A 27,339-nucleotide genomic window follows, 5' to 3' on the forward strand; every position below is an offset into this window, starting at 1 on the left:
TTAAGCCATTGATATTACAAATACCGAGCGAAGCCGGGTAAAACCACTAGTATAATAATATAATGTATTATTATTTTACATCGTCGAAAGTAAAACTAAATGGTGGCTTTAGACAGTTGACAGTTGTCATGCCTCGTTCTGGTGGTGGTCCCTCCCAACTGAGTTTGAAAAATCTCATAAAATTAACTACAGCTACTTCTAATTCTAATTCTGCAAAACGTCTGCCAACACAAGACCTGGAACCGAAACCAAAATGCATTGTACAGAATGGGTGAGCTTTTTTGTACGATATATCTGAATCAATGTTTTCCCTTAGCCAACGTTCAGGTATATATTCTTTTGCACGAGGAAAATGCTTGTCATACACTGAAATTGCCATATGATGAAACACAACACCAGTCTAAAAATTAGTAAAAAGGTAGAAATTATCTTATTAATGTTTAATGTAATTCTTTTTATTTTAAAGAAGAATATTCTCACCCCTTTAGGAATTTGATAACCTTTTATCACTACACCTTTGGAGAGAGTCCTTTCTGTACCAATACTAATAGGATATAATCTGGCAGCTTCTTTAATGCATGCTTTCATATAAGGCAAGGAATTCAGAACATCCACGGTCAATTTAGAATTTTTATCAGGCAAAAGTGAGAGTATTTCCTTTCTCAAAATATCTTGCTTCGACTGGTTTGTTGCGAGATAATAAAAAATGTTCAATAATGCAGTCGACGTCTAAAATTTAAATGGACAGATATTTAAATAAAAATTTTAATTCATTTAATAATGAAAATTAATTTGAAAGTAAACCGTATCAATTCCTGCAAGCAGCATATCTAAAGCCATAACGATAGCAACATTTTTATCAACTTTCAATAATTTTTCTAAAACACTGGGCTCTGAATCTGACTTATCTCCAACATTTTTGGCTTCAATTCTTTCAATCGCTTTCTGAATAAGGCCTTGACTGAAACTGCAAATAATTTAAATAGTATGATTGAATGGATGATTTTATCCACAAAAAAAATCAGTAAACCGCCTAACTAAATGATACAACATACGTTACTTGTGCATCATAAGCTTTCATTGCCCTTTTGAAATTTGGCGTTGCAAAGTATTTCCACATACTGGATTCAGTATCTAATTTTCCTAGATATCCAATTACTTCTCCAGTTATTTTAATCATTTTTGCTGGTGTTGAATCGTCAGATAAATCTCCTTGAAGACAGCCCAATTTCGTATTTAAAGCTAAATATGTTATGCTCTCCAACGACCACTTATTAATTTCATCCATAAAATTCACTGATAATTTATTATCCTTTCCACGTATCGTTTGAATCCTTTTAAAGTAAACTTATTCACAATCATCAATTTTATTATAATAACGAATGTTATAGTCCTTTAAACCACTTACCTGGAGATGAGCTCTTTCGTAATGCTGTCAACTGGCTCAACATACTCCTTAACTATTTGCGGTTGCATCATTATGACATTGACTTTATTTCTAAATACATACCAATCCTCACCATGACTGAAATAGTGTATTAAAAATAAAATTTATTCTTAATTTATGTATAAAATATAATGTGAATGAAATACTTACGATGTTAATAGACCTCTTGCATGTTGAAAAATGTCTTGTCGCATATTCTTTCTGAAATATATCATGCTTTCTAAAGTATAACGCTCAGGAAGGACTCCTTCAACTTTATAAATCTTAAATAAAATAATGAAAATTTTATATTAATGAGGTAAATATAAATTTTATATTAAATTGATGGCAAAATTACTAGTTAAATTGATGGCAATATTATAAAATAATGGAAATTTTATATTCATTCAATAAAAAAAGTATTTACTTTTTCAATGTCACTTGGATCGAAAAGCTGGACGGTTGTTTTTTGGCCGATAATCTTTTCCATCTTTACTATATCTCCAAATTGGCTGTTCATCTTATTAAAGATTTTGAATATGTCACCCGACGAACTTCCATATTCACCTGAAAACAAAGCATTGTACTAAACAAGTGATTTAGACTTTGTCGGTTATAATTATATAAAACAGGAATATTATGAAGTTACCAATTTTCGGTAGAAATCTCCAAGTGTTTCCAATTATAGGCAAAGGCACTGGGCCTGGAACTTGACTGAAGGGTTTCGCATTATCCCACTCTTCTTTTGAACAGTGGTATTCGCTAGGATCTTTATTGGGTATGACTATACGTGTAAGACATTCGTCGTTTTTCTTCACTGAATCCAATTGACGATTGATCTTGCATTTGCTCAAAAATCTACTGTTTAAGTAAAACTGACTGTCAGGGGAATAAATTTAAACATTCAAACATTTACCATGATAAGAAAAATTGTTTTTCAGAACAAGATAAATGATAAAACTGTCAAAATTCGTATTATACTTAGTTTACAATTAACATTGAACCAAACTCTAGAATTTTTTACCTTGCTTGGGCCACTGAGAACACAGATTTGCCTTGCACTAGCAGAAACATCTTGTTTACAGCTTTTAACATTAAATTGCTATTATTGGGAAACTGAAAGAATCACAATAGCAACTAACTTGTTGGCAAGAGACGATTGTCTAGAGACAATCCTAAATAATTTTAGCATCAGTCGTATTTGATGCTTGGTGGTCGACGTATGTCCGATAAAAACTTATCTGGGCAAGTGCATCGTTAAAAATTGCACGATGCATTCAAAAACACACAATAAATAACATGGGATACATTTTTATAAGTAAATTGATCATTTAAGTAGCATATTATTCAATTAACATCGTATATGAAAGTTTTCATAAAAGCATCATGGCGACAAATAGCGAACGCTTACGCGTACAATATTGCGTAGTTATGGAAACGGTACGCGTGTATTGAAACAAGAAATGTATTCGAAAGGGCGCTTCTATTATTTTAACATTTCTCTGGATTATACATACATATATGTAAAGACGCTATTCTGTGTGTGTGTTTGTGTGTCCTAACGTTAGCCGAACATAATAATGAATCGATAAAAAGCCTAAAATTTGTATAAATCTGAATTATTTTAATTATTTGAAATTAAGTTACGTAAAAATACATATTCAAACGATCAGTGTTAAATTTTTGTTATTGGACGCAATTTGGATATAGTCGCAATAGCAAATTTCAAGGTTTAAATTTTTTAATTTTCGTATCATACATTATGATAAAATATTCATTACAATATTATTTTATGAAATGAATTTGAAGTTATTTCTAAAAAAAGTTACAAAAATCCGTTACAGTTAGATACAGTACCTACTGTTAAATATGTATGATACAAATCATACAATGCGTATGCAAATTTTCACTGTTTAATTTTTTGTTTAACTGTTTAATCTTTTTCACTGTTGAATCTTCCTTGCAAAATATTTTAAAAATGAAAAAATTAAATTGAATACTTTATTAAATATGACTAGTACGATTTATGTGTATACAGCCAACTGGTATGTGAGTGAGTGTGAAAGTTGAGAGTCGCTGTTTGATAACATACTAATTTGAAATTTGTTATGCTAGTTTATGCAACGATATTTATTATTAATATAATCATATTGCGTTCATGTTTTGATTGCTACAATTTCATATCTACACCAGTGGAAACATCTTATTTACGTACATATGAACATTTAACAATTATTGTTGGACAACAAGAGTAAGAATCACAATACCAACTAATAATAATAACTGACAACCGCTAGTTTTATTCTTAATTAGGCTATAAAACCTCCGATTTTTCCGAATATGGCCCTTTTAAATGGCGTCCGGGGAAATTCGACTGGAATGCTAAAAATGTCAATAGTATGAAATCAATCATCATCATCCAGAGAAATGTTATATTAATAGAAGTGACTTTAGGCGTCATATTGTTGTCAAGTGACGATTGTCCACAGACAATCCTAAATAATTTTAGCATCAGTCGTATTTGATGCTTGGTGCTCGACGTATGTCCGACAAAAACTTTTATGTTTGTTTAATATTACTCGCAAGATGGGCAAGTGCATCGTTAAAAATTGCACAATGCATTCAAAAACACACAATAAACAACATGGAATACATTTTTATAAGTAAATTGATCATTTAAGTAACATATTATTCAATTAACATCGTAGTTTGACAGTTTTTAAAAGTGTCATGGCGATCGTCCGCATTCTACATAAAATTTCAGGGGTGGCACCAGAGAAATGTAAAAATTATTTTTAAATAAATGTGAAAACATTTCTCTTGGTGGCGCCGAATACTCAATTATATTAATAACATCGTTCATTTTATATTATACATATTTTTGTTTAAAATATACATTACACATTAATTTTCGAGTGCCCAAGGATAGACAGATACAAAAAATCCGCCAACCGAAAAAAAAAACACACTGACACACAGCACAAAAAATCACCACACACTCACTAACATCGGTTTTCTCCCTCACACGCGATCTCACTCGCACTCATTAGGCCGAAGTGCTGTTCGGGGAACACATATTACCGCGGTGGACAGGTTACGATGCTCTGCTCTAAAGAATCGAGGTTTTTTATGTTTTTCTCAGAATGCTTTCGGTTTATTGAACTGAAAATTCATATCTTAAGAGGGCTGGACAGCAGCGCCTCGTCCATACAAACGTACTATACTTCTCCCTACCTAAATTATGGCACTAGAGAAATTATTTTTTAATATGCTATGGATATCCACCATTGGGGTGCATCTATCGTTTTATTTTTTGATTAATTATTTTTTATATGAGCTAGGAGCCGCCAAACATCTATAAAATCGCCTCTTTTTTACACCCACGAAAAGAGTCTAGCGTGCTTATTTAACGGTCGATTTAAAAAAAAAATACGCCGATAGATGCACAGAAAATATCTTTATCATACCGATGATGAATTTTTTTTAAAAACTGGTCCTGTTTTGGAGGATAAAATAGTAGAATACGAAACCTCGATTTTGTCAATTTAAAACACGTTTTATCTGGTCGAAGCGCAACTGTCGCATTCACTCAATATATATATATTGATATATATTGTCGCATTCACTCAATATATATATCGAAGAAAGGAACGGTAACAAAATTAAGGTTTCGGGTGTACAGCCCTCTTAAGTTTAATGCCAAGTTATGTGTAAAATTTGGTAAGCATCCATTGACCGGGAGTGGCAGTTTACTCTTGTTCGATATTCCTTCGACTATTTTTTTCGACCGCTTTAACATGTGTGCTCTTCTCGAAAAAATTCAAGTACAATTCTTGTATTGATATGATTGATATGAAAATAAAAAAAAATCATTAAATTTAATTAACCGAAAGTGGGATTTTTTCCTCTTAATCTAATTAAGTCAAAAATATTGTGACCACGATTCTTTCCACACCCCTGAACGTATCAAGCTGAAACTTTATATTTGTATTCTTTATGTACTAACTTAGAATTGGTAAAGTTTTGTAAAATCGTAAACCGGAAGTAGTATTTTTTTTTTAAACAATATTTCATTATTTTATTTTGACCTTTTAAATTATTTTTATTTTATTTATATTTAATGTGTACAATAATTATAGTGATTTTAATTAATAAGAAAAATTCGAACAAAATCCGACAACCGGAAGTAGAACTTTTGTCTCGTGTAAGTTCCTCTACATTTGCGCTCAATTTGTATCGAAAATGCTCTCAGAACCAGTATGAACATGTATGTTTATCGAACTTTGCTTTTTATCCTTTTTATATACATACCTCAAATACATTGGTCACATCCGATTTTTTTTCATTCTATCACAAAAAAATAATCAAACTTTTTATAACATACAATGCTTATTTGAAATTTTTCATGCTATTTTGTGTAACGATTTTGAGTCCCAGACATATATTAGATTGTGTACGTGTATTTTGTATTTACATAGATATCAAAATATTACATGCATGTTTTGATTGCTACAATACAATTTCATTGCCTCCAATTTCATAATCTATACAGATAGAAACATGCTGTTTACACCTATAAATATTGAATAGTTATTTTTGGGAAACAAGACTAACAGACAATCAAATCACATAGATAGTAGAAAAAATACAGATGGATTTTAAACCCTACATTTGTGAACAGTAAAATAGACCCTGCCCTGCTACATTAGTATACGTTTTATGAGGAATTTCCTATACAAAGAGTTACAGACATACTGTGCCTAACCATTATAATGCTGCTGGTCAATTAATTGGGCTTACATTTTGCCGACAAATATTGGTTTTTCACCACACCAAGTGCTGCCATATATGAGTAGTTTTTTTGATTTTATATAACACTACTCCGTGCTGCTCGGAAAAGCTAGGCATTTCCGGGCTTCGCCCAAGCTACGATTTATTTAACATTTAATATATTTTATTTAACATACATAAATATATACCAGGAAAGTATATATAAATATATACCTGGCCAATTACAAACATCGATATACAATTTTAAGAATAATTTTAAACAAAGCATCATAGAGACATCTATGGATAAATTTTACAAACTTTTGATAAACGTACATTTTCGGAGTTTTTTTTTATATATGTATAGAAATTTGCAAGACATTTAAGGACAAATTTGCAGCGTTTTTATAAGAATCAGCGAAATTCGATATGCTGAAAAATCGAAAATTGCGAGAAATGGGTAAAGTTTGCCAATTTTTAGGAACCCCTTTAATGAAAATCAGATAAATTGCCAAACTGTGATAGGAAACAATCGACCTGGAGTCACAAACCAAGGTCTGGCCAGCAGCAACCAGTAGGACACGAACCCGTGACCACTATGTTTGAAAAGCATATATTTCCTTTTCATTTTTGTTATCTTATATTAACCTTTTTCATTTGTTTATCTTTGTTAATTTCCATTTCTTCTTCTATTCTATTTTACAACCTTTTTCCAATATTTTAACACTTTAGTTTAGTTATGCAATGTGCTATTTTGTTATGTTATGGCTTTTATTCTTTTCTTTTTCATTTGTTTATCTTGTATTTATCTTTTTCATTTAATTATCTTTGTAAAAATCTGTAATTGGACTCGGATGTTATATATATTTATTTTATGCATGTCTACATCTTGTTGTCTGTTGATTTTTCAATAAGTAAAATAAAAAAAAATAAAATGAAAATAATAAGCACTAGTCCACGCTGCTGGTTACATTTTTCTACCCAAATTTTACAATTCTTTATTAAAAACTATTGAAATACATAGCACAAAAACACACTCACTCGGCGTTCTCCTGACCTTTTGTATGGAAGAACGAATCCTAGTTTTTCCAGGCGACATAGGCTAGTTGTAGTTTAAACTTATGATTAAAACAACTATAAATTGTATTTAAAGAAATATATTATTAAAATTAGAAATATAAAAATAAATATAAATAATAAAAAAAATACATTAATATGTGCATTATAATATGTATCGTGCTTTTTTGTTAAAACATTGCAATATATCCAGATAAAAAAACATTAGTAAATAAAAGTTCAAATTATGATATTATTACAAATCTTTATTTATCAATATTATTTTACATTTTCGAAAGTGAAATTAAATGGTGGCTTAAGATAATTGATTGTTGTTATACCACGTTTCGGTGGCGGTCCCTCCCATTTGAGTTTAAAATACCTCATAAAGTTAATTAGAGCTACTTCTAATTCTAATTCTGCGAAACGTCTGCCAACGCAAGACCTGGCACCAAAACCAAAGTGCATTGTACAGAACGGGTGAGCTTTTTTGTACGATATATCTGAATCAATGTTTTCTCTGAGCCAACGTTCCGGTATAAACTCTTGCGGACGAGGGAAATGCTTCTCACTAATAGAAATTGCCATATGAAGAAATATAACGTCCGTCTGTGAAAAAATAAATCAGCATATTAATATACATATGTAATAATTATTCATTTATAAAATGAAAATAAAATTCTTACCCCTTTTGGAAGTTGATATCCTTTAAGCACTGTACCCTTGGTGAGGATTCTCATCGTACCGGCAGTAACAGGATATAATCTGGCCGCTTCTTTAATACACGCTTTCATATAAGGCAGAGAATTTAAAATATCTGCAGTCAATTTAGAATTATTATCAGGTAAAAGTGTCATTATTTCCTTTCTCAAAATATCTTGCTTTGACTGATTTATTGCAAGATAATAAAAAATGTTCATTAATGCAGTCGACGTCTAAAATTGAAACAGCCAGAAATTTAAACAAAATATTGAATTCATTTAATAATGAAAATTAATTAAAAAATATACCGTATCAATTCCTGCTAACAGCATATCTAAAGCCATAACGATAGCAACATTTTTATCAACTTTCAATAGTTTTTCTAAAACACTGGGCTCTGAATCTGACATATCTCCAATATTTTTCGCTTCAATTCTTTCAACTGCTTTCTGAATAAGGCCTTGACTGAAACTACAGGGAATTTAAATTGAATAGATGATTTTATACAAAGAAAAAGTTATAAGCCGAACTAAATAATACAACATACGATACTTGATCATCATAAGCTTTCATAGCCTTTTTAAAAGTTGGCGTTGCAAAGAATTTTGAGAGATTTGGTTCGACATCTAATTTTCCTAGATATATAAACACTTCTTCTGTTATTTTAATCATCTTTGCAGGTGTTGAATCGTCAGATAGCTCTCCTTGAAGACAGCCCAATTTCGTATTTAAAGCTAAATATGTTATGCTTTCCAACGACCATTTGTTAATCTCCGTCATAAAATCGATTGATAATTTATTATCCTTTCCACGTATCGATTGAATCCTGTTGAAGTTAATTATAATCATTAATTTCATTGTGTCATTGTGCAGTAACGACTATTTTTCAATTTATATATAAATACCTAGTAACAAACTCTTTAGCAATGCTATCAACTGGCTCAACATACTGCTTGATCATTTTCGGTTGCATCATTATAGTATTGACTTTATTTCGAAATGTATACCAATCTTCACCATCACTAAAATGGAATATAAAAATAGCATGTACATATTAATCCATATACATATGTACACATAAAGTATAACGAAAATGAATACTTACGATGTCAACAGACCTTTTGTGTGTTTGAAAATTTCTTGTCGCATATTCTTCCTGAAGTATAACATGCTTGGTAAAAGCATTCTCTCAGGAAAAACTCCTTCAGCTTTATAAATCTATAAAACTTTGGAATATTTTGTATTCATCCATCAAATACGGCAACAACATTGCAACATTAACTGTAAATTACCTTTTCAATATCATTTGGATCAAAAAGGTGAATTGCAGTTTTTCGACCGAGAACCTTTTCCATCTTAACTATTTCTCCAAAATCGCTGTGCAACCTATCAAACATTTTAGTTATGTCATTTGCCATATTGCCATATTCGCCTGCAAACAAAACATTGCATTATTTTAAACTAGTGTTATATTTATCAGCTATGTGATATGAAAGGTTACCAATTTTAGGCAGAAATCTCCAAGTGTTTCCAATTATAGGTAAAGGCACTGGGCCTGGAATTTGACTGAATGGTTTCGCATTATCCCACTCTTCTTTTGAACAGTGGTAGTCGCTAAAATCTTTCTTAGGTTTGGCAGCATGTGCGGGACATTCTTCGCTCATGTTTTCCAATTGACGATTTATTGTGCATGTGCCCAAAAATCTACTAATATCATAGTACAATCAACTATCAAAATTATTGTAAATTTAAACATTCAAATACATATATAGAAGATGCTGAATCACATACATATGTAGGGTTTGAAGTCGTAGTCAGTGTTACCCGGAATCGAATGACACCTAACTCATTTTTCTTTATTAAGTAGTATTTAATATGTTTATAATTATTCAATAATATGTGTTCATATTGTATAAGAAACGAATATATAGTAATTCATGAGATCAAAGCAAAAATTGATCATCAAAACAATGCTACAAATCTCGAAATTTAACCCGCTCTTAGCTTTGTACAGTGAAATCGAGTATATTTGTACCTGGAAATGTTCTTGCGCATATTGAAACCATGTATCAAAATATTTACAAATATCTTCATATACATAATTATGTATTTTTTAATCTTCCAAACATGTATTTACTATCAAATATGCTCTAATAATATCCAATAGTAGTACAGGTTACAATTTTAATCTCTCAAAATACTACCATTCGTAGTCATAGCCCATTCATAACAATATTTACAATTAAAAACCAAACAGAGAGAATTGTTTACCTGGCTTGAGTCATCGAAAGCACTGATCTGCCCTGCACCAGTAGAAACATATTGTTGACACTTCTGTTCATTGACCGGTGATTATTAAACAGCAAGGTTAGCAAACGAACGTACCTCGATAATCCGTTGTCTGACAACTGACTACTGACAACCTGTTGGTGGCCCCACCCATTCACCAGTTTTGTTGTTGGACAAATGTATATCCGTCACACACATGGTCTTTATCTAGCGGTGTGCAGTGTTGATATAAATACAAACCTACCATGACGTCTTAAAAATATCCAAATTATTAAACATCAAGCGTTACCTAACGTGTTGTTGATTACATGTTACGTAAGGTTTGTTTGACCTTGCAAAATTGACCTCCAAAATTTATGTTCTTGAAAATAACATTCTCCAAGCATTGTACACAGTTGAAAAAAATGTAGAAAATGAATGAATTAATATAAAACGTAAATCTGAATCATTAAAACAACTATAAAATGTATTTAAAGAAATATATTATTAAAAATATAAATATAAAAATGAAAAAAAATACATACATGCGTGCATTATAATATGTATCGTGCTTTTTTGTTAAAAAATGCAATACATCCAGATAAAAAAACCATTAATACAAAAAAAACATTAAACATTAATTAGTAAACAAAAGTTTATATTATGATATTACTACAAACCTATATTTGTACATACAATGTATCAATATTATTATACATTTTCGAAAGTGAAATTAAATGGTGGCTTAAGATAATTGATTGTTGTTATACCACGTTTCGGTGGCGGTCCCTCCCATTTGAGTTTAAAATATCTCATAAAATTAATTAGAGCTACTTCTAATTCTAATTCTGCGAAACGTCTGCCAACGCAAGACCTGGCACCAAAACCGAAGTGCATTGTACAGAACGGGTGAGCTTTTTTGTACGATATATCTGAATCTATGTTTTCTCTGAGCCAACGTTCCGGTATAAACTCTTGCGGACGAGGGAAATGCTTCTCACTAACAGAAATTGCCATATGAAGAAATACAACATCAGTCTGTGAAAAAATAAATCAGCATGTTAATATTCATATGTAATAATTGTGCATTTATAAAGTTATAATAAAATTCTTACCCCTTTTGGAATTTGATATCCTTTAAGTACTGTACCCTTGGTGAGGATTCTCATCGTACCAGTAGTAACGGGATATAATCTGGCCGCTTCTTTAATACACGCTTTCATATAAGGCAGAGAATTTAAAATATCTACGGTCAATTTAGAATTATTATCAGGTAAAAGCGTCATTATTTCCTTTCTCAAAATATCTTGCTTTGACTGATTTGTTGCAAGATAATAAAAAATGTTCATTAATGCAGTCGACGTCTAAAATTGAAACCGCCAGAAATTTAAACAAAATATTGAATTCATTTAAAAATGAAAATTAATTAAAAAATATACCGTATCGATTCCTGCGAGCAACATATCTAATGCCATAACGATAGCAACATTTTTATCAACTTTCAATAGTTTTTCTAAAACGCTGGGTTCTGAATCTGACATATCGCCAACATTTTTGGCTTCAATTCTTTCAATCGCTTTCTGAATAAGGTCAACTAAATGATACAACATACGTTACTTGTGCATCATAAGCTTTCATAGCCTTTTTGTAAGTTGGCGTTGCAAAGTATTTCCAAGCACTAGGTTCAACATCTAATTTTCCTATATATATATATATATATATTAATACTTCTTCAGTTATTTTAATCATCTTTGCAGGTGTTGAATCGTCAGATAGCTCCCCTTGAAAACAGCCCAATTTTGTATTCAAAGCTAAATATTTTATGCTTTCCAACGACCTTTTGTTAATCTCCGTCATAAAATCCATTGATAATTTATTATCCTTTCCACGTATCAATTGAATCCTATTAAAATAAATACCTAATTATATATTCTATTAGTACATATAGTAAGTGAAATTATATATACTTTGTACTACTCACCTAGTAACGAACTCTTTAGCAATGCTATCAACTGGCTCAAAATACTGCTTAATCATTTTCGGTTGCATCATTATAGTATTGACTTTATTTCGAAATGTATACCAATCTTCACCATCACTAAAATGGAAAATAAAAATAGCATGTACATATTAATCCATTTGCACATTTGCGCACATAAAGTATAACGTGAATGAATACTTACATTGTCAACAGACCTTTTGTGTGTTTGAAAATATCTTGTCGCATATTCTTCCTGAAGTATAACATGCTTGGTAAAATCATTCTCTCAGGAAAAACTCCTTCTGCTTTATAAATCTATAAAACTTTGGAATATTTTATATTCATCCATCAAATACGGCAACAACATTATAATATTAATTGTAAATTACCTTTTCAATATCATTTGGATCGAAAAGGTTAATTGTAGTTTTTTGTCCGAGAACCTTTTCCATCTTAACTATTTCTCCAAAATCGCTGTGCAATCTATCAAACATTTTAGCTATGTCATTTGTCATATTGCCATATTCGCCTGCAAACAAAATATTGCATTATTTTTACTACTGTTATATTTTTTGGCTATATGATATTTATTTATTTATTTTTAATATACAAGTATACCACGGTGTCTTTACAGGTCACCCCAATATGACACTGTGGCCAGACAATAGATATAAAAGAGAAATACTATGGTTACCAATTTTAGGTAGAAATCTCCAAGTGTTTCCAATTATAGGTAAAGGCACTGGGCCTGGAATTTGACTGAATGGTTTCGCATTATTCCACTCTTCTTTTGAACAATGGTATTCGCTAGAATCTTTCTTAGGTTTGGCAGCATGTGCGGGACATTCTTCGCTCGTGTTTTCCAATTGACGATTTATTATGCATGTGCCCAAAAATCTACTAATATCATAGTACAATCAACTATCAAAATTATTGTAAATTTAAACATTCAAATACATATATAGAAGATGCTGAATCACATACATATGTAGGGTTTGAAGTCGTAGTCAGTGTTACCCGGAATCGAATGACACCTAACTCATTTTTCTTTATTAAGTAGTATTTAATATGTTTATAATTATTCAATAATATGTGTTCATATTGTATAAGAAACGAATATATAGTAATTCATGAGATCAAAGCAAAAATTGATCATCAAAACAATGCTACAAATCTCGAAATTTAACCCGCTCTTAGCTTTGTACAGTGAAATCGAGTATATTTGTACCTGGAAATTTTCTTGCGCATATTGAAACCATGTATCAAAATATTTACAAATATCTTCATATAGATAATTATGTATTTTTTAATCTTCCAAGCATGTATTTACTATCTAATATCCAATAGTAGTACAGATTACAATTTTAATCTCTCAAAATACTACCATTCGTAGTCATTCATAACATTATTTACAATTAAAAACCAAACAGAGAGAATTGTTTACCTGGCTTGACTCATCGATAGCACTGATCTGCCCTGCACCAGTAGAAACATATTGTTGACACTTCTGTACATTGACCGGTGATTATTAAACAGCAAGGTTAGCAAACGAACGTACCTCGATAATCCGTTGTCTGACAACTGACTACTGACAACCTGTTGGTGGCCCCACCCATTCACCAGTTTTGTTGTTGGACAAATGTATATCCATCACACACATGGTCCTTATCTAGCGGTGTGCAGTGTTGATATAAATACAAACCTACCATGACGTCTTAAAAATATCCAAATTATTAAACATCAAGCGTTACCTAACGTGTTGTTGATTACATGTTACGTAAGGTTTGTTTGACCTTGCAAAATTGACCTCAAAAATTTATGTTCTTGAAAATAACATTCGCCAAGCATTCATTGTACACAGTTGAAAACAAATGTAAAAAATGAATGAATTAATATAAAACACAAATCTGAATCAGTAAAACAACTAAAAATTTTATTTAAAAAAATATATTGAATAAACATAAATACATAAATTGATAAACAATGAAAACATGTATGTAGATTGAATTAAATACGAGAAAAGTATATTAAATATTGCACAATATAAATTTAAAAGATATATTACAATGTCAGTCTTTTTCGTTTAAAAATGTGGTATATCTAAAGTGACCATACGTCCCGTTTTTAGGTAGCCTGTCCCGCTGTCCTCAAGCACAGCTTCGGGACGTCGAAATGTCCCGTTTTCAAAAAGAGAGCAATACACGGTAACAATTAAAAAAAATTCCAGTATTAATTGGCTTAGAAAGAGTCTTTTCACAGGTGAACAAGTTGTGGACGACCGAATAAACACAATTGCAAGTCGCAGTTCTTAAAGCGATGTTGTTAATTAAAATCAATTTTAAGAAATCCTCCCAAGAATTTCATTCGTATTTAAAAGCAAACCCAGTAATAATTAAGAAAATTTGTTCATCAGAAAAATATAAAACAACATAAATTTTTTATATTTATATTATTCATTCCTGTTCTTTTCTTTTCTTCATCAACATTTCTGTTCTTTTTAATAATAAATAAAAACTGAACAAATACGCGTTTTCTTGAATACACATACTATTACGTAAAAATTGGTAGATGTCCCGTTTTGAGGACAAGAATAAATGGTCACATTAGGTATATCACATTCAAAATTATAATAAGTTGTATATATATTTATGTACATACATACATACAAAAAAAATTAGTATAGTTTCACAATAAGATTTAAATTGTATTATTATTGTAAGTTTGCATTGTCAAAAGTGAAATTAATAATTAGATGTACAGAATATATATGTTAAAATACAAAAAAATATATTACATATTGCAAAATACAAAATATCAAAGGATATATCATAAAATCACATTCCTTTTTAATTTAAAAAAATAATATGTCAAGTGGAAAAATTCATCGGTACATTTAGAAAAAAATATATGTTTGAGCGTTATTTCACAGTACGAAGTCGATTATTATATAAAATTATAGTATAATTATTCAACATTGTCGAAAGTAAAATTAAATGGAGGCTTAAGAAAGTTGATACTTGACATACCTCGGCTCGGAGGTGGTCCCTCCCAACTGAGTTTGAAATATCTCATAAAATTAACTAGAGCTACTTCTAATTCTAATTCTGCGAAACGTCGGCCAATGCAAGACCTGGCACCAAAACCGAAATGCATCATACAGAATGGGTGAGCTTTTTTGTACGATATATCTGAATCAATGTTTTCCCTGAGCCAACGTTCCGGTATATATTCTTGCGGACGAGGGAAATGCTTTTCACTAACTGAAATTGCCATATGAAGAAACCCAACTTCAACCTGTGAAAACAAATCAGCATATTTATATTTAAAGTGGTATACGTATACATGTTAATAAAAACGAAAAGAATTCTCACCCCTTTTGGAATTTGATATCCCTTTAGAACTATACCTTTAGTGAGGTTTCTCATTGTACCAGGAGTAACGGGATATAATCTGGCAGATTCCTTAATACATGCTTTCATATAAGGCATAGCATTTAGAACATCTGCTGCTAATTTGGAATTTTTATCAGGTAAAAGTGTTAATATTTCTTTTCTCAAAATATCTTGCTTTGACTGATTTGTTGCAAGATAGTAGAAAATATTCATTAATGCAGTCGATGTCTAAAATGAAAACAGTCAGTATATTAAATATTACTTTGTGTTTATCTTAAAGTCTATTTAAACGTATATAAACGCATTGATATTATACTGTATCTACTCCTGCAAGCAGCATATCTAAAGCCATAACAATAGCAACATTTTTATCAACTTTTAGTAGTTTTTCTAATACACTTGGCTCTGATTCGGACAGATCTCCAACACTTTTAGCTTCAATTCTTTCAATTGCTTTCTGAATAAGGATTTGACTGAAACTACAAAAATTTAAATTGAAACATTGAATTGTTGATTTTATACACAAGAAATAAAGTTTAAATCCAAACTAAATAATACAACATACGTTACTTGTTCATCATAAGCTTTCATAGCCCTTTTGTAAGTTGGCGTTGCAAAGTATTGCCAAATACTGGGTTCAAAATCTAATTTTCCTCCATATATAAATATTTCTTCAGCTATTTTAATCATTTTTGCTGGTGTTGAATCATCGGACAACTCTCCTTGGAGACTGCCCAATTTTGTATTTAAAGCCAAATATGCAATACTTTCCAATGACCACTTGTTTATCTCCTTCATAAAATCCACTGATAATTTATTATCCTTTCCACGTATCAATTGAATCCTATTAAAATAAACACCTAATTATATATTCTATTAGTACATATAGTAAGTGAAATTATATATACCTTCTACTACTCACCTAGTAACAAACTCTTTAGCAATATTGTCTACTGGTTCAACATACTGCTTGATCATTTTCGGTTGCATCATTATGGAATTGACTTTATTTCGAAATACATACCAATCTTCACCATGACTAAATTAGTATTATGCTATATATGTATATAATTTTCATAAATACATACATATATGTATGTAAACATATTTATACATGTATAAAATTTAATGGAAATGAAACCCTTACGATGTCAACAGGCCTTTTGCATGTTCAAAAATATCCTGTCTCATGTTCTTCCTGAAGTATGACATGCTTGGTAAAATATCTCTCTCGGGAATGACTCCTTCAACTTTGTAAATCTATACAATAATGGAATATTTATACATCATGCATCAAATGTGACATATTTGTTTTAATGTTCAATTACCTTTTCAATATCATTTGGATCATATAGTTGAATGCCTGTTTTTAGACCAGCAACCTTCTCCATTTTAATAATGTCTCCAAATTGGTTATGCATCTTATCAAACAATTTGGATATGTCAGTTGCCATATTACCATATTCGCCTGTAAATATTACATTGAATTAATCACCTGAAATTAGTAAGATCTTCTTTAGTTCGTGGGTTTAAGCCTGAAATATAATAGTTACCAATTTTAGGTAGAAATCTCCATGTGTTTCCGATTATAGGTAAAGGTACTGGACCTGGTACTTGACTGAAAGGTTTCGCATTATCCCACTCTTCTTTTGAGCAATGATACTCGCTAGAATCATTCTTAGGTTTGCTAATGTGTGCTGGGCATTCTTCACTCGTTTTTGACGCAGCCAATTGTCGATTGCATGTGCTCAAAAATCTACTAATAATTAATTAAACTGACCGTCAATATTGAAAACACAAACCTTTGAATATAGATTGTGATGAATACAAACGTTTTTCAACACAGAATAAACAAGAGTTACTTCAATCGATATTTTGTTTAATATTTCCTACATATATACATATACAACGTAATATGTAAATACATATTTTGATTTTTTGATTTTTAAATGCTTTTTATTATTACGAAATTATGTTCACAATACATCTTATATCTATTTTAATAGCTACTGATCTACTGATCATTTTCTATTTTACAATTTAATTTAATTTGGTTAGTAATCATAGTATTATATTATTCTAATGTTAATGTACAGCATAATAGGAAAAAGAGCTCAAAAACCTATTTACAATTCTTATAAATGCTCATAATACATCCAATACATAATATTAATTAAAGACTCTCTAAAGTCGATGACCTAAAGCAGATTGTGTTTAGGTAATCTGTGTGTAAATACATATGTATGTATATGTAGACAGTAGGTTTGAATTATTCACTCTATAATCTGAGCAATAATATTTAGTGTTTGTTCTGATTATAATTTTGATCTCTCAAAATAATCAACATTTATTCATTTTAATAGCACATTCATACAGATATAGCTCCGTTTTCAATTAAACATTGAATCATTTACCTAGGTTGGGTCCAAGAGAGTACTGATCTGCCCTGCACCAGTAAAAACATCTTGTTTACACCTCTGTTCGTTGAACAGTATTATTATTCGAAAATAAGACTGCCAAACTGACAGATGAACGAATCAGAATACCGAACGACAGCAACTGACAACTAGTTGGTGACTACACCTACATGTACACCAATTTTATCGTTTTTGGACAAAAATAACAGAAATAAATAGATAGTTTTATCTATCTAGCGGTTTGTAATCTTACATACATCGCCAACCTACTGTAGCATCGTCCAAACAAATCCAAATTTTTGACAATCAAGCATTTACAACATGTATGTATGTATGTTAATGACATGCATTGTATTGATCACATGTTACATAAAATTTGATCGACTTGCGCAACTGACCTAGGTATTTTGATTTTTTAAGTATTTTGTTTACCAAGTAAAAAAATTGTAGATGATGAGTGTATAGTACATAAACAAAAATTTTTTTTTTTCGATCAAAAAAAAAAACTAATCTTTTTATAATATTCTTATTTGAAATATGTATGTATGTTATATGTACTATCATATATATAATATCGCTGGTGTGTGGAAAAATGCACTCGAGATAGTTACACTCTCGAGACATCCAACCTTTCAAAGATGCTCAAGGAGAACTAACGCAATATAATTCCACAAAAAAGCGTCAAGGGGTAGTTTATTTGTTTTGTTATCCGAGGTTGCTAACATTTTTTTGTGAAATCCTATTGCGTAAGTTCTTTTTGAGCGCATTTGAAAATTAGGACTTCTCGAAACTGCGCTACTATTCAGTGCAATTAAGTGCATCTTTCTGGCAACCAATACCGCTAGTCTGTCTGTTTGTATGTGTGTCTGTGTAAGATAACGCTCGCCGTATTATGATAGTCGTTTAAATTCGACATACATACATTTTTAGGTTTGGTTTTATTCATTTAAGATTAGATTGTTAGGATTGGTATTATTTAAGGGTTAGGATAGGTTAGGTTAAATAAGGGTTGGCCCTATTAATTTAAGATTGGGTTGTTAGGGTTAAATTTATAGATTTAAACGTTGTAAATTCATTGTTTGGTACATTTTCACTGTTTGAATTCGTGAAAATATATTTTCACTTGAAATATGCTTCCACTGTTACATATATACTGTTTGCTACCAATGTTTCCTCTAGGCTAAAGGACGGCGCTAAGTCTCTGAGCATTTAGCGCCATCTAATGAAAATTTATTAACAAATTAATTAATTTTTCTATTGGTATTTTATATTGTTGATATTTAGATAGTTTTTACCATTTTTTTTTCATACCAAACAATTTCTTTTAATTTTTTTTTATTTAATACCTTGATATGCCATAACCCATGCGATGATTTATTTATTTTATTTAAAGTTTAGACCATTCTAGCATTACAGGAATTCCTAATGCGCTACTGTTACACCGAATCCGTGAAATTGTCTATTACACGCATTCGGCAAGAGAATTACCGAATGCGTGAAAAATGCAAGCACGTTGCCCAGTTCACGGATTCGACAAATTCTTTGGCGAATGTGTATATTCGGCATGAATTTGTTTGCTCAAAGCGTGGAGTCGGCAAATAGACAGCAGCGCTTCGGTGTTGTTCTTTAGAACTGGACAGCGTGGACAAAGTGTCAAGTGTCAAAGTGACAGCTGAATGAGGATGTTTAATTTACATATTATTATGTATAATATGACTACATATGTACAAATGTTTCGATGATCTCATATAACTTATACATAAATTAATGCTATTTTTATTATACATTTTGATCAATATTTTAACAGTCGGAATAAAAATAATAAGATAAAAATAATAAGCTATATAATGGCGGATAATAATAATAATTACAAATTATAAAAACAAAAAAAAGAAGGGAATGTCTTATAAAAGAAAAAAGAGAAAGAAAAATAAATATAAACATATGTATATCCACAGACAAAATTACATTTATACATAACCATAAAAAACAATAGCAGATAACGTAAAAATATCAAATAAAAATGATATTTCATCGGGCACAACACTAGTGTAAAGATATTTATATTATATGTATGTATATGTATTATCCCATACCAATATTGAATATAGTGATATGTTTTAATCGTATTCACATATTTCCTATTAATAAGCGCTGGGAAGTAATATGATCACACTTAAAACTTGCATTGATATGTTTTTTATTTCATTTATATCCATCATTTCTTTATATCAAGTCGAGAAACTTACATGAACAGACTCTCCAGTTTGCTGAATATTGAAAAAGGCAATTTGACTTATAAAAGAAACCAATTTGTGAGTTTGCGTTTCTCTTTAATACTCCTCAAAATCGTCAATGTCGACGCTCGAACCTTTGAGAGTCCTCTCAAAGGGTAATAATTATATATTTTTTTAATTGAAGTTTCTGAAAAGTGATTTTCTTTCAGCACTGAATCGCAAAACAACACTGCACAAACTGCTCAAGGTCCTTACAGGGTGGCCATGCTGGGAGCTTCTGGTGTAGGCAAGACTGCTTTAACCTGCCAATTTACAACTAGTGAATATATTTGCGCATATGATGCCTCTTTAGGTAACTTTTTTATATTTTGTTTCCATTTAATTTTCTTCGTATTGAAAAATCATGTGAAAAATGTTTGACGTTAAAAGTAAAATTGTGTAAAAAGAACTGAATACATTTTTCTCATGTTAAAGGTGAAATGGGACTTTCTCTAAGACTGAAAGCGATTTAAAATAAAACTTGAAGTATACAGTGACATTGTCGTGTCAGATCTACGTCGAGAAAAAGAATTTTCAAATTATATTCAGTCGCATATAAATAGGAAACCAAAATCGAGAACACGCGGAAAAATTTCTGAAATTCGCTTCCCCCTCTCTAATAGACTCGCATCTAATCATTGACAAAAACAAAAAGCTTTTTGTACCTTGAAAAAGGCACTTCAAATACTCTCCAAGTTTTACAATGATAAGACACGTCTCCAATTAATTTTCAAACTTCAACTTTCGATCCAAAGACTTGACTAGACATTTCGAAAGAATATGAGTATTTATTTATAGGTACATATATAAAATTCCTCTTCATATTGCTTTATACGATTAGTTCGATTAGGTATATTATATTTGGATTCATTTTTGATACCCTTAGGGACATTAAATTCTCTATATTTAGCTGAAAGTCTCTGAATTGAATGTTCGTTTAAATGTCGCAAATTGGACAAACTTTGATCGTCTCATCCTATTACATTTCAAAAAAATACTTACATACAAGAAACTTTCAGTGAATTTAGTCATTCCCAATAAATCGAACTTTTTCAACCGGCTTTATGAAACTTTTTATACATACATATATTTTCAAGCGTATTCACTTGTACTTTAACTGTATACTTACCAAAACATACTAAGACATATTAAAAAAATAAATTATTTTTATGTTGCAGATGAAGAGTACGGTCAAAAAAACGTATCTGTATTATTAGATGGTCAAGAGACTGAATTGGAAATCATAGATCATCCAGCTTCAGAAATGTCCGTGAGTATAAAAATTATAGTCTATATTTATTTATTACATTTTTATACCAGGAAGGTCTTACAGGTAAACCCCAATGCTCCATCCTGGCCAATTACAAACAATGAAGCATTTTTATTACTTAAGTCGCTGAATTACGAGACACTGAAAATTCGCAAATTAATCTGTGACATCTATGAATTGTATATAAATTTTATTTTACATTGATCATACTCAAATAGTGGTGACATAGTAGGTAGGAAGTTTTTTAGCCAATTTTTTAATCGAGGAACCGTTTCAACAATGAAATCAGAAAAATTGGCAAACTCTGATAGGAAACGGTCGACCTGGAGCACAATTATCCAAGTCTGACCAGCAGCACTGCGGATATACTCAGAAAAATTCTTTTCAATCGAGGTCAGCTCATGGGATTGAACCCAGCGCCTCTCGGTTTTAGGCAGAAGCTTAACGACCGAGCTATGCTGCTGGCTATATCATATATCATATATATAATTTCGCTATTATGTGTGTCTGTCTGAGATAACGCTCGCTTTACTATAATACTCGTTTCGATTCGACATACATATGTACGTCACTACTAAAACGTATACGAGAATATAATAACAAAAGAGAAAAACTTAAATTTACTAATCGATGCCAATCTTTCCGCTTGGTTGAGAATTTACCGCTCTCTATTGAAAATTCATTTCATTAATAAAGAATTAATTAATTTTTCTATCGGTGTTTTATAATATTATTATATAATAGTCGTTTCGATTTGACATACATATAATATGTAAATCACAGCTAAAACACTGCCAGCAAAATGTACGAATATTATAACGAAAGAAAAAAACTTCTATATATACTGTTTGCTACCAATGTTTTCTCTAGGCATTTCGCGCCATCTATTGAAAATTAATTTAATTAATTAATTATTTAATTTTTCTATTGGTGTTTTATATTGTTTATATCTCGGTAGAGAAGTAGTTTTTACCATTTTTTTCATATCAAGCCATTAAATATAAATATTAAATTAAATATATTTCAAAGGTATTTGACAAAAATACAACCGCGTGCGGATCAAATACAGGACCGACCCATTTCTTTTATTTTTTTTTATTTAATAACTTAATATGCTAACACCCATGTGATAATATTTGATGTATGTATATAATATCAGAGAAATGCGAATAATAGTAGAAGTGGCTTTAGAAGTCATATTGTTGTGAAGTGAGGAATGTCCATAGACCTTTTCAAATAATTTTGGAGTCAGTCGAATTTGATGCTTGGTGCTCGACGTACATAAGTCCGATAAAAACTTATCTGTTTATATTACTCGCAAGATAGGCAAGTGCATCGTTAAAAATTGCACAATGCATTCAAAAACACACAATAAACAACATGGGATACATTTTTATAAGTAAATTGATCATTTAAGTAGCATATTATTCAATTTACATCGTAGTTGGACAGTTTTTAAAAGTGTCATGGCAATCGCCCGCATTCTACATAAAATTTCAGGGGTGGCACCAGAGAAATGTAAAAATTATTTTTAATGTAAAAACATTTATCTTCTTGGTGCTCATTTATATAAATAACCAATTCATTTTATATTATACATATTTTTGTTTGAAACTATACATTACACGTTAATTTAAGAGTTCTCAAGGACAGACAAATACAAAAAAATGGATAAAAATAATCCGCCAACTGAGAAAAGAAACGGATTAAAATAAAACTGTAATTTCTGTAGTGAATATGTGATGACCCTGATTATATTATGTGCGTTGTAGCGTAGTTATGGAGACGTATAGCGAATTATTGACACAATTTGTTTATTCGTAAAGGCACTTCTATTATTATAACATTTCCATGTACAATATACATACATATATATAGACAACATCGATGTACTTTGATGTTATAAATATACTTCAAGTGAAGGCACGTATTTTCTTCTGAAAAACCTTTCATTGTGTTACATACTATTATGTATATTCCACCACGTGTGAATTCTTTAACGCTTTATTTTTTGAAGCTGAAAGCCTGTCATCCATTGTATAAGGGTCGAAATATCCTTTCAGCCGATATACCGTTTGACCGGTGGACTAGCATAAATAAATCACCGCACGAGATGAAAAGCTTTCAATTTATATCCCTTTTCTCTATATATAAAAAACGTACGGACATCAAAAGAACCTCATTACTCTTTTGTAGAATGCATTTTCTGCACTCCGACCTAACTTCCTATGCACATTTACATACATAGGTGGACACTTAGATATATCTTGTGCATTCTATCAAGTATATGTATACCTAGAGGAAATTAATTCTATTGAGTGTCATGAGGTGTTAAAATGTCGGGAAATTGTATTGTAAAATTGTCGACACGTGTATGAAAATCGATTTCACCAATCTTTTATCTGCCTCTGAGGCTGAAATGTGTACCTTTCAAGACGAATAAAAGGGGAAAACCTCCGAACGCGAAAAGCCTCTTTGCCATATACTTCATACATATGTACTTTTATTGTGTTTTTGAAAATACCTATCGATACCTACATATGGACATATGGACGTACGATACTTCTTTTAGTTCAATATAAGGGATTATCTTAAAGGGTGTTCTTTTTCATACCTCCTTTTTATTATAATTACATACCTCCTTTACGTTTCACTTGCGATTACAATTCAGGAAAAAGTTTGCCTCTTATCCGATCGTTTTCATACTTTGCCATATTGCTCATTTTGGTCATCAATATAAGTAAATGGATCCTCCGCCATTACGATGGTGCAAAAATATCGTGTAAGACGCGTTTGATATCTGCCCGGCGAGATAGTCGTTGACGTTTATCCATCGTTTGTTTATTAGTTTTAAACATAGATGGCGGTAGTAAAATAAAATTATTGTTTTTATTCAAAATAATTATACATATGTATCTCTTTTTGTTTTGTTACACTGTCTATTTTTTTAACTTTATGGTTCCAAAATATACTGTCAATATCAAATGAAATAAAACATTTATTAGTGAAAAATGACGATTTAATGAAATTCTATGACACGTCGTATAAGTTTTAGAAGAATATTAAAACCCCAGCTTTATGTACATTTAGACGGATAATGTAAATTAAGGCATTTCAAATAAGAAAATTGTCAGATAATTAAATTCGTGATGAGGATCAAGAATTTCTTTCCATATTTTGACCCGAATAATATTATATTTATATTTAGGTCAAATAATTGACATGTCCGGTAGTAAATATGAAGACATTAATGCATTTGGACGAATGAATGTTGTTTTTAAATAAAAAATGCCACTCTGCCTGAAGAAAAAGATCTTCGGTCAATACGTTTTGCCAGTGATGACGTATGGATGTGAAACTTGGACACTGAACGCCAAGATGCTAGACAAAGTCAAATACACTCAAAGATGTATGGAACTCTGTATTCTCGACATAACGAGGAAAGACAGGAAGCGGAACACGTGGATGAGAAGTATGATAAGGGTAGTGGACATAGTGGATAGATTATAGAGATTGAAATGACAATGGGCGGGCCACGTGGCCAGAAGAATGGACGAACGGTGGACAAAATAAGTGCTAGAAGGGTACCTGAGAGAATGCAAAAGGGTAAAAGGAAGACCGTAAGGTATTTGCAAAAAATACGACCGCGTGCACATCGAACACAGTACTGACACATTTCTTTTAATATTTTTTTATTTAATAACTTAATATGCCATAACCCATGCGATGATATTTTATCGGGTACAACACTAGTAATATACATATTTTGATTTTTAAACGTTTTTTATTATTACGAAATTATGTTCACAATACATCTTATATCTATTTTAATAGCTACTGATCTACTGATCATTTTCTATTTTACAATTTTAATTTAATTTGTTTAGTAATCATAGTATTATATTATTCTAATGTTAATGCACAGCATAATAGGAAAAAGAGCTCAAAAACCTATTTACAATTCTTATAATGCTCATAATACATCTAATACATATGTATGTATGTAATTCTTCGATGCGGTGCAAACGATCGAAAAGCGCCAGACAGACTGAACCACAGATTAACGACACGTGTACCTTATGCGTGCGCACTGCTCGCACTTACACTAAGTGAAATCTACCCGAAGTCCCGACATACCTACCCTGTATACGTTCTGTGCTTCTGATACTTTAGTTCCGAATTTTTTCTTATTAAATTATTAAAAACTCGCCAGAAAGATCCAACTCAATTTTAATAATTACCATTTTAATAATTGCATATGTGCACATCGAAAAGTTACTCGTCATCTGATGTGCAATTTTTCATTCGTGAAGTCGAGAATTGCGTTTAAAGCAGCCATCTGTGGTTCAATATGTCTGGCGCTTTTCGATCGTTTGCACCAAACCCGTAATTCTTATGTGATAGTTAGGAGTTCTAATCTCGGTGCAACATAAAGCCAATATTTCATTTTTTAAAACGAATAAATAAATATTAAATTATTTCATATTCACTTGTATTAACTTCGTTCTATTTAAAAAGCAGATTACCTAAACAGAATCTGCTTTAGGTCATCGACTTTAGAGAGTCTTTAATTAATATTATGTATTAGATGTATTATGAACATTTATAAGAATTGTAAATGGGTTTTTGAGCTCTTTTTCCTATTACGCTGTACATATTAACATTAGAATAATATAATACTATGATTACTAACAAAATAAAATTAAAATTGTAAAATAGAAAATGACCAGTAGATCAGTAGCTACTAATAAAATAGATATAAGATGTATTATGAACATAATTTAGTAATAATAAAAAGCATTTAATAAAGGTTGTGGCTATTTGCAGATACTATATCTGCGACAGGTGCAAAGCCTTCTGCGCATGCGCGTGAACTTATAATCTGATTATAATTTCTTGCATTTAATGTATGCTAGACTTGTATAATCAATCGTTCATTATTTTAATCTTATATGTTTAATCAATCGTTCATACTATGTCACTTTACGAGTTCGAACTAAATTTTAAGAGGTTTAAAACAAAATTTTAACAGTAAACACGCTGACAGTGACAGTCCACGCGCAAGCGCAGAAGGCTTTGCGCCTGTCGCAGATATAGTACCTGCAAATAGCCAATAATTTGCAGATATAGTACCTGCAAATAGCCACAACCTTCAAAAAATCAAAAAATTTAAAAAGCAGTGCCCTCAAATAACATTAATAAACAGAGGATTTAATAAACTTATGTGTAATAAATTTATCATTTCAGGTTGAAAGTTTCTGCGCTACATACAACGCAGATGTCTTCGTTGTAGTTTATTCTGTAGAAGATAGGCTTTCTTTGAAAGCGGCGGAGGAAATTCTGCTTTATTTATGGAAGGGCGAGTATATGCTCACTAGGGGTGTTATCCTTGTCGCCAACAAGGCAGATCTGGAACGCAAAAGAGAAGTGCCCATGGTTGGTAAGTGTAAACGCAGTGGAAAATCAAACAATCTATTATATATATTAATGAATGCAGATTAAATTGTATGAATTTAATTTACAGTGGGAAGGAGATTGGCGAATAACTACGGTTGCAAATTTATCGAAGCCTCCAGTGGCATAGCACACAATGTCGATGAGCTGCTTGTAGGTATTTTAGCTCAAGTTCAATTGAACCCGCAAAGAGCTTCGTCCAGGAGATCGAAAAATAAAAGAGGATTAGGAAGTGGTGTGCGTCTGCCGACGGCTCCTAGACTTTTAGCACGTTTGCTAGGGATTAGGCGTCGGGCTAAATCATGTGAAAATTTATTTATTATCTAA

General features: G+C 31.0%; 4 protein-coding genes across 8 annotated transcripts; 1 reads left to right on the forward strand and 3 right to left on the reverse strand.

Moving 5' to 3' along the window:
* Positions 1 to 18,182, reverse strand: LOC143916084 (cytochrome P450 CYP12A2-like). Of its 2 annotated transcripts, none has more exons than XM_077436982.1 (9): positions 18,010 to 18,182; positions 17,149 to 17,351; positions 16,924 to 17,063; positions 16,743 to 16,855; positions 16,518 to 16,634; positions 16,161 to 16,439; positions 805 to 967; positions 481 to 729; positions 1 to 400 (listed from the first exon to the last, which is right to left on the reverse strand). In XM_077436982.1, exons 1-9 carry the CDS (start codon positions 18,057 to 18,059, stop codon positions 71 to 73), a joined length of 1,644 nt encoding a protein of 547 aa, XP_077293108.1. In that variant the 5' UTR covers positions 18,060 to 18,182; the 3' UTR covers positions 1 to 70. The 2 variants fall into 2 exon arrangements, with proteins under 2 accessions (XP_077293108.1, XP_077293107.1); XM_077436981.1 differs by lacking the exons at positions 1 to 400; positions 481 to 729; positions 805 to 967 and adding exons at positions 14,113 to 15,497; positions 15,575 to 15,823; positions 15,912 to 16,074.
* LOC143916083 (cytochrome P450 CYP12A2-like) lies at positions 7,487 to 10,551 on the reverse strand. Of its 4 annotated transcripts, none has more exons than XM_077436980.1 (9): positions 10,340 to 10,551; positions 9,456 to 9,658; positions 9,247 to 9,386; positions 9,060 to 9,172; positions 8,860 to 8,976; positions 8,502 to 8,780; positions 8,263 to 8,425; positions 7,939 to 8,187; positions 7,487 to 7,861 (listed from the first exon to the last, which is right to left on the reverse strand). In XM_077436980.1, the coding sequence occupies exons 2-9, from the start codon at positions 9,616 to 9,618 to the stop codon at positions 7,532 to 7,534; spliced, it is 1,554 nt and encodes a 517-aa protein (XP_077293106.1). In that variant the 5' UTR covers positions 9,619 to 9,658; positions 10,340 to 10,551; the 3' UTR covers positions 7,487 to 7,531. The 4 variants fall into 4 exon arrangements, with proteins under 4 accessions (XP_077293106.1, XP_077293104.1, XP_077293103.1 ...); XM_077436978.1 differs by having other exon boundaries at positions 10,226 to 10,534; XM_077436977.1 differs by having other exon boundaries at positions 9,456 to 9,661; positions 10,226 to 10,534.
* Positions 10,934 to 13,895, reverse strand: LOC143915553 (putative cytochrome P450 301a1, mitochondrial). Its single transcript, XM_077436250.1, has 9 exons — positions 13,648 to 13,895; positions 12,898 to 13,103; positions 12,593 to 12,732; positions 12,406 to 12,518; positions 12,204 to 12,320; positions 11,902 to 12,125; positions 11,662 to 11,816; positions 11,338 to 11,586; positions 10,934 to 11,260 (listed from the first exon to the last, which is right to left on the reverse strand). The coding sequence occupies exons 1-9, from the start codon at positions 13,716 to 13,718 to the stop codon at positions 10,934 to 10,936; spliced, it is 1,602 nt and encodes a 533-aa protein (XP_077292376.1). The 5' UTR covers positions 13,719 to 13,895.
* A 2,079-nt stretch (positions 18,183 to 20,261) lies between the features above and the next one.
* LOC143915949 (ras-related protein Rap-2a-like) lies at positions 20,262 to 27,339 on the forward strand. Its single transcript, XM_077436768.1, has 5 exons — positions 20,262 to 20,404; positions 20,459 to 20,601; positions 21,467 to 21,558; positions 26,806 to 26,998; positions 27,083 to 27,339. Exons 1-5 carry the CDS (start codon positions 20,262 to 20,264, stop codon positions 27,337 to 27,339), a joined length of 828 nt encoding a protein of 275 aa, XP_077292894.1.

The sequence above is a fragment of the Arctopsyche grandis genome, chromosome 8 (assembly GCF_051622035.1).
Source record: "Arctopsyche grandis isolate Sample6627 chromosome 8, ASM5162203v2, whole genome shotgun sequence".
Taxonomy (NCBI): domain Eukaryota; kingdom Metazoa; phylum Arthropoda; class Insecta; order Trichoptera; family Hydropsychidae; genus Arctopsyche; species Arctopsyche grandis.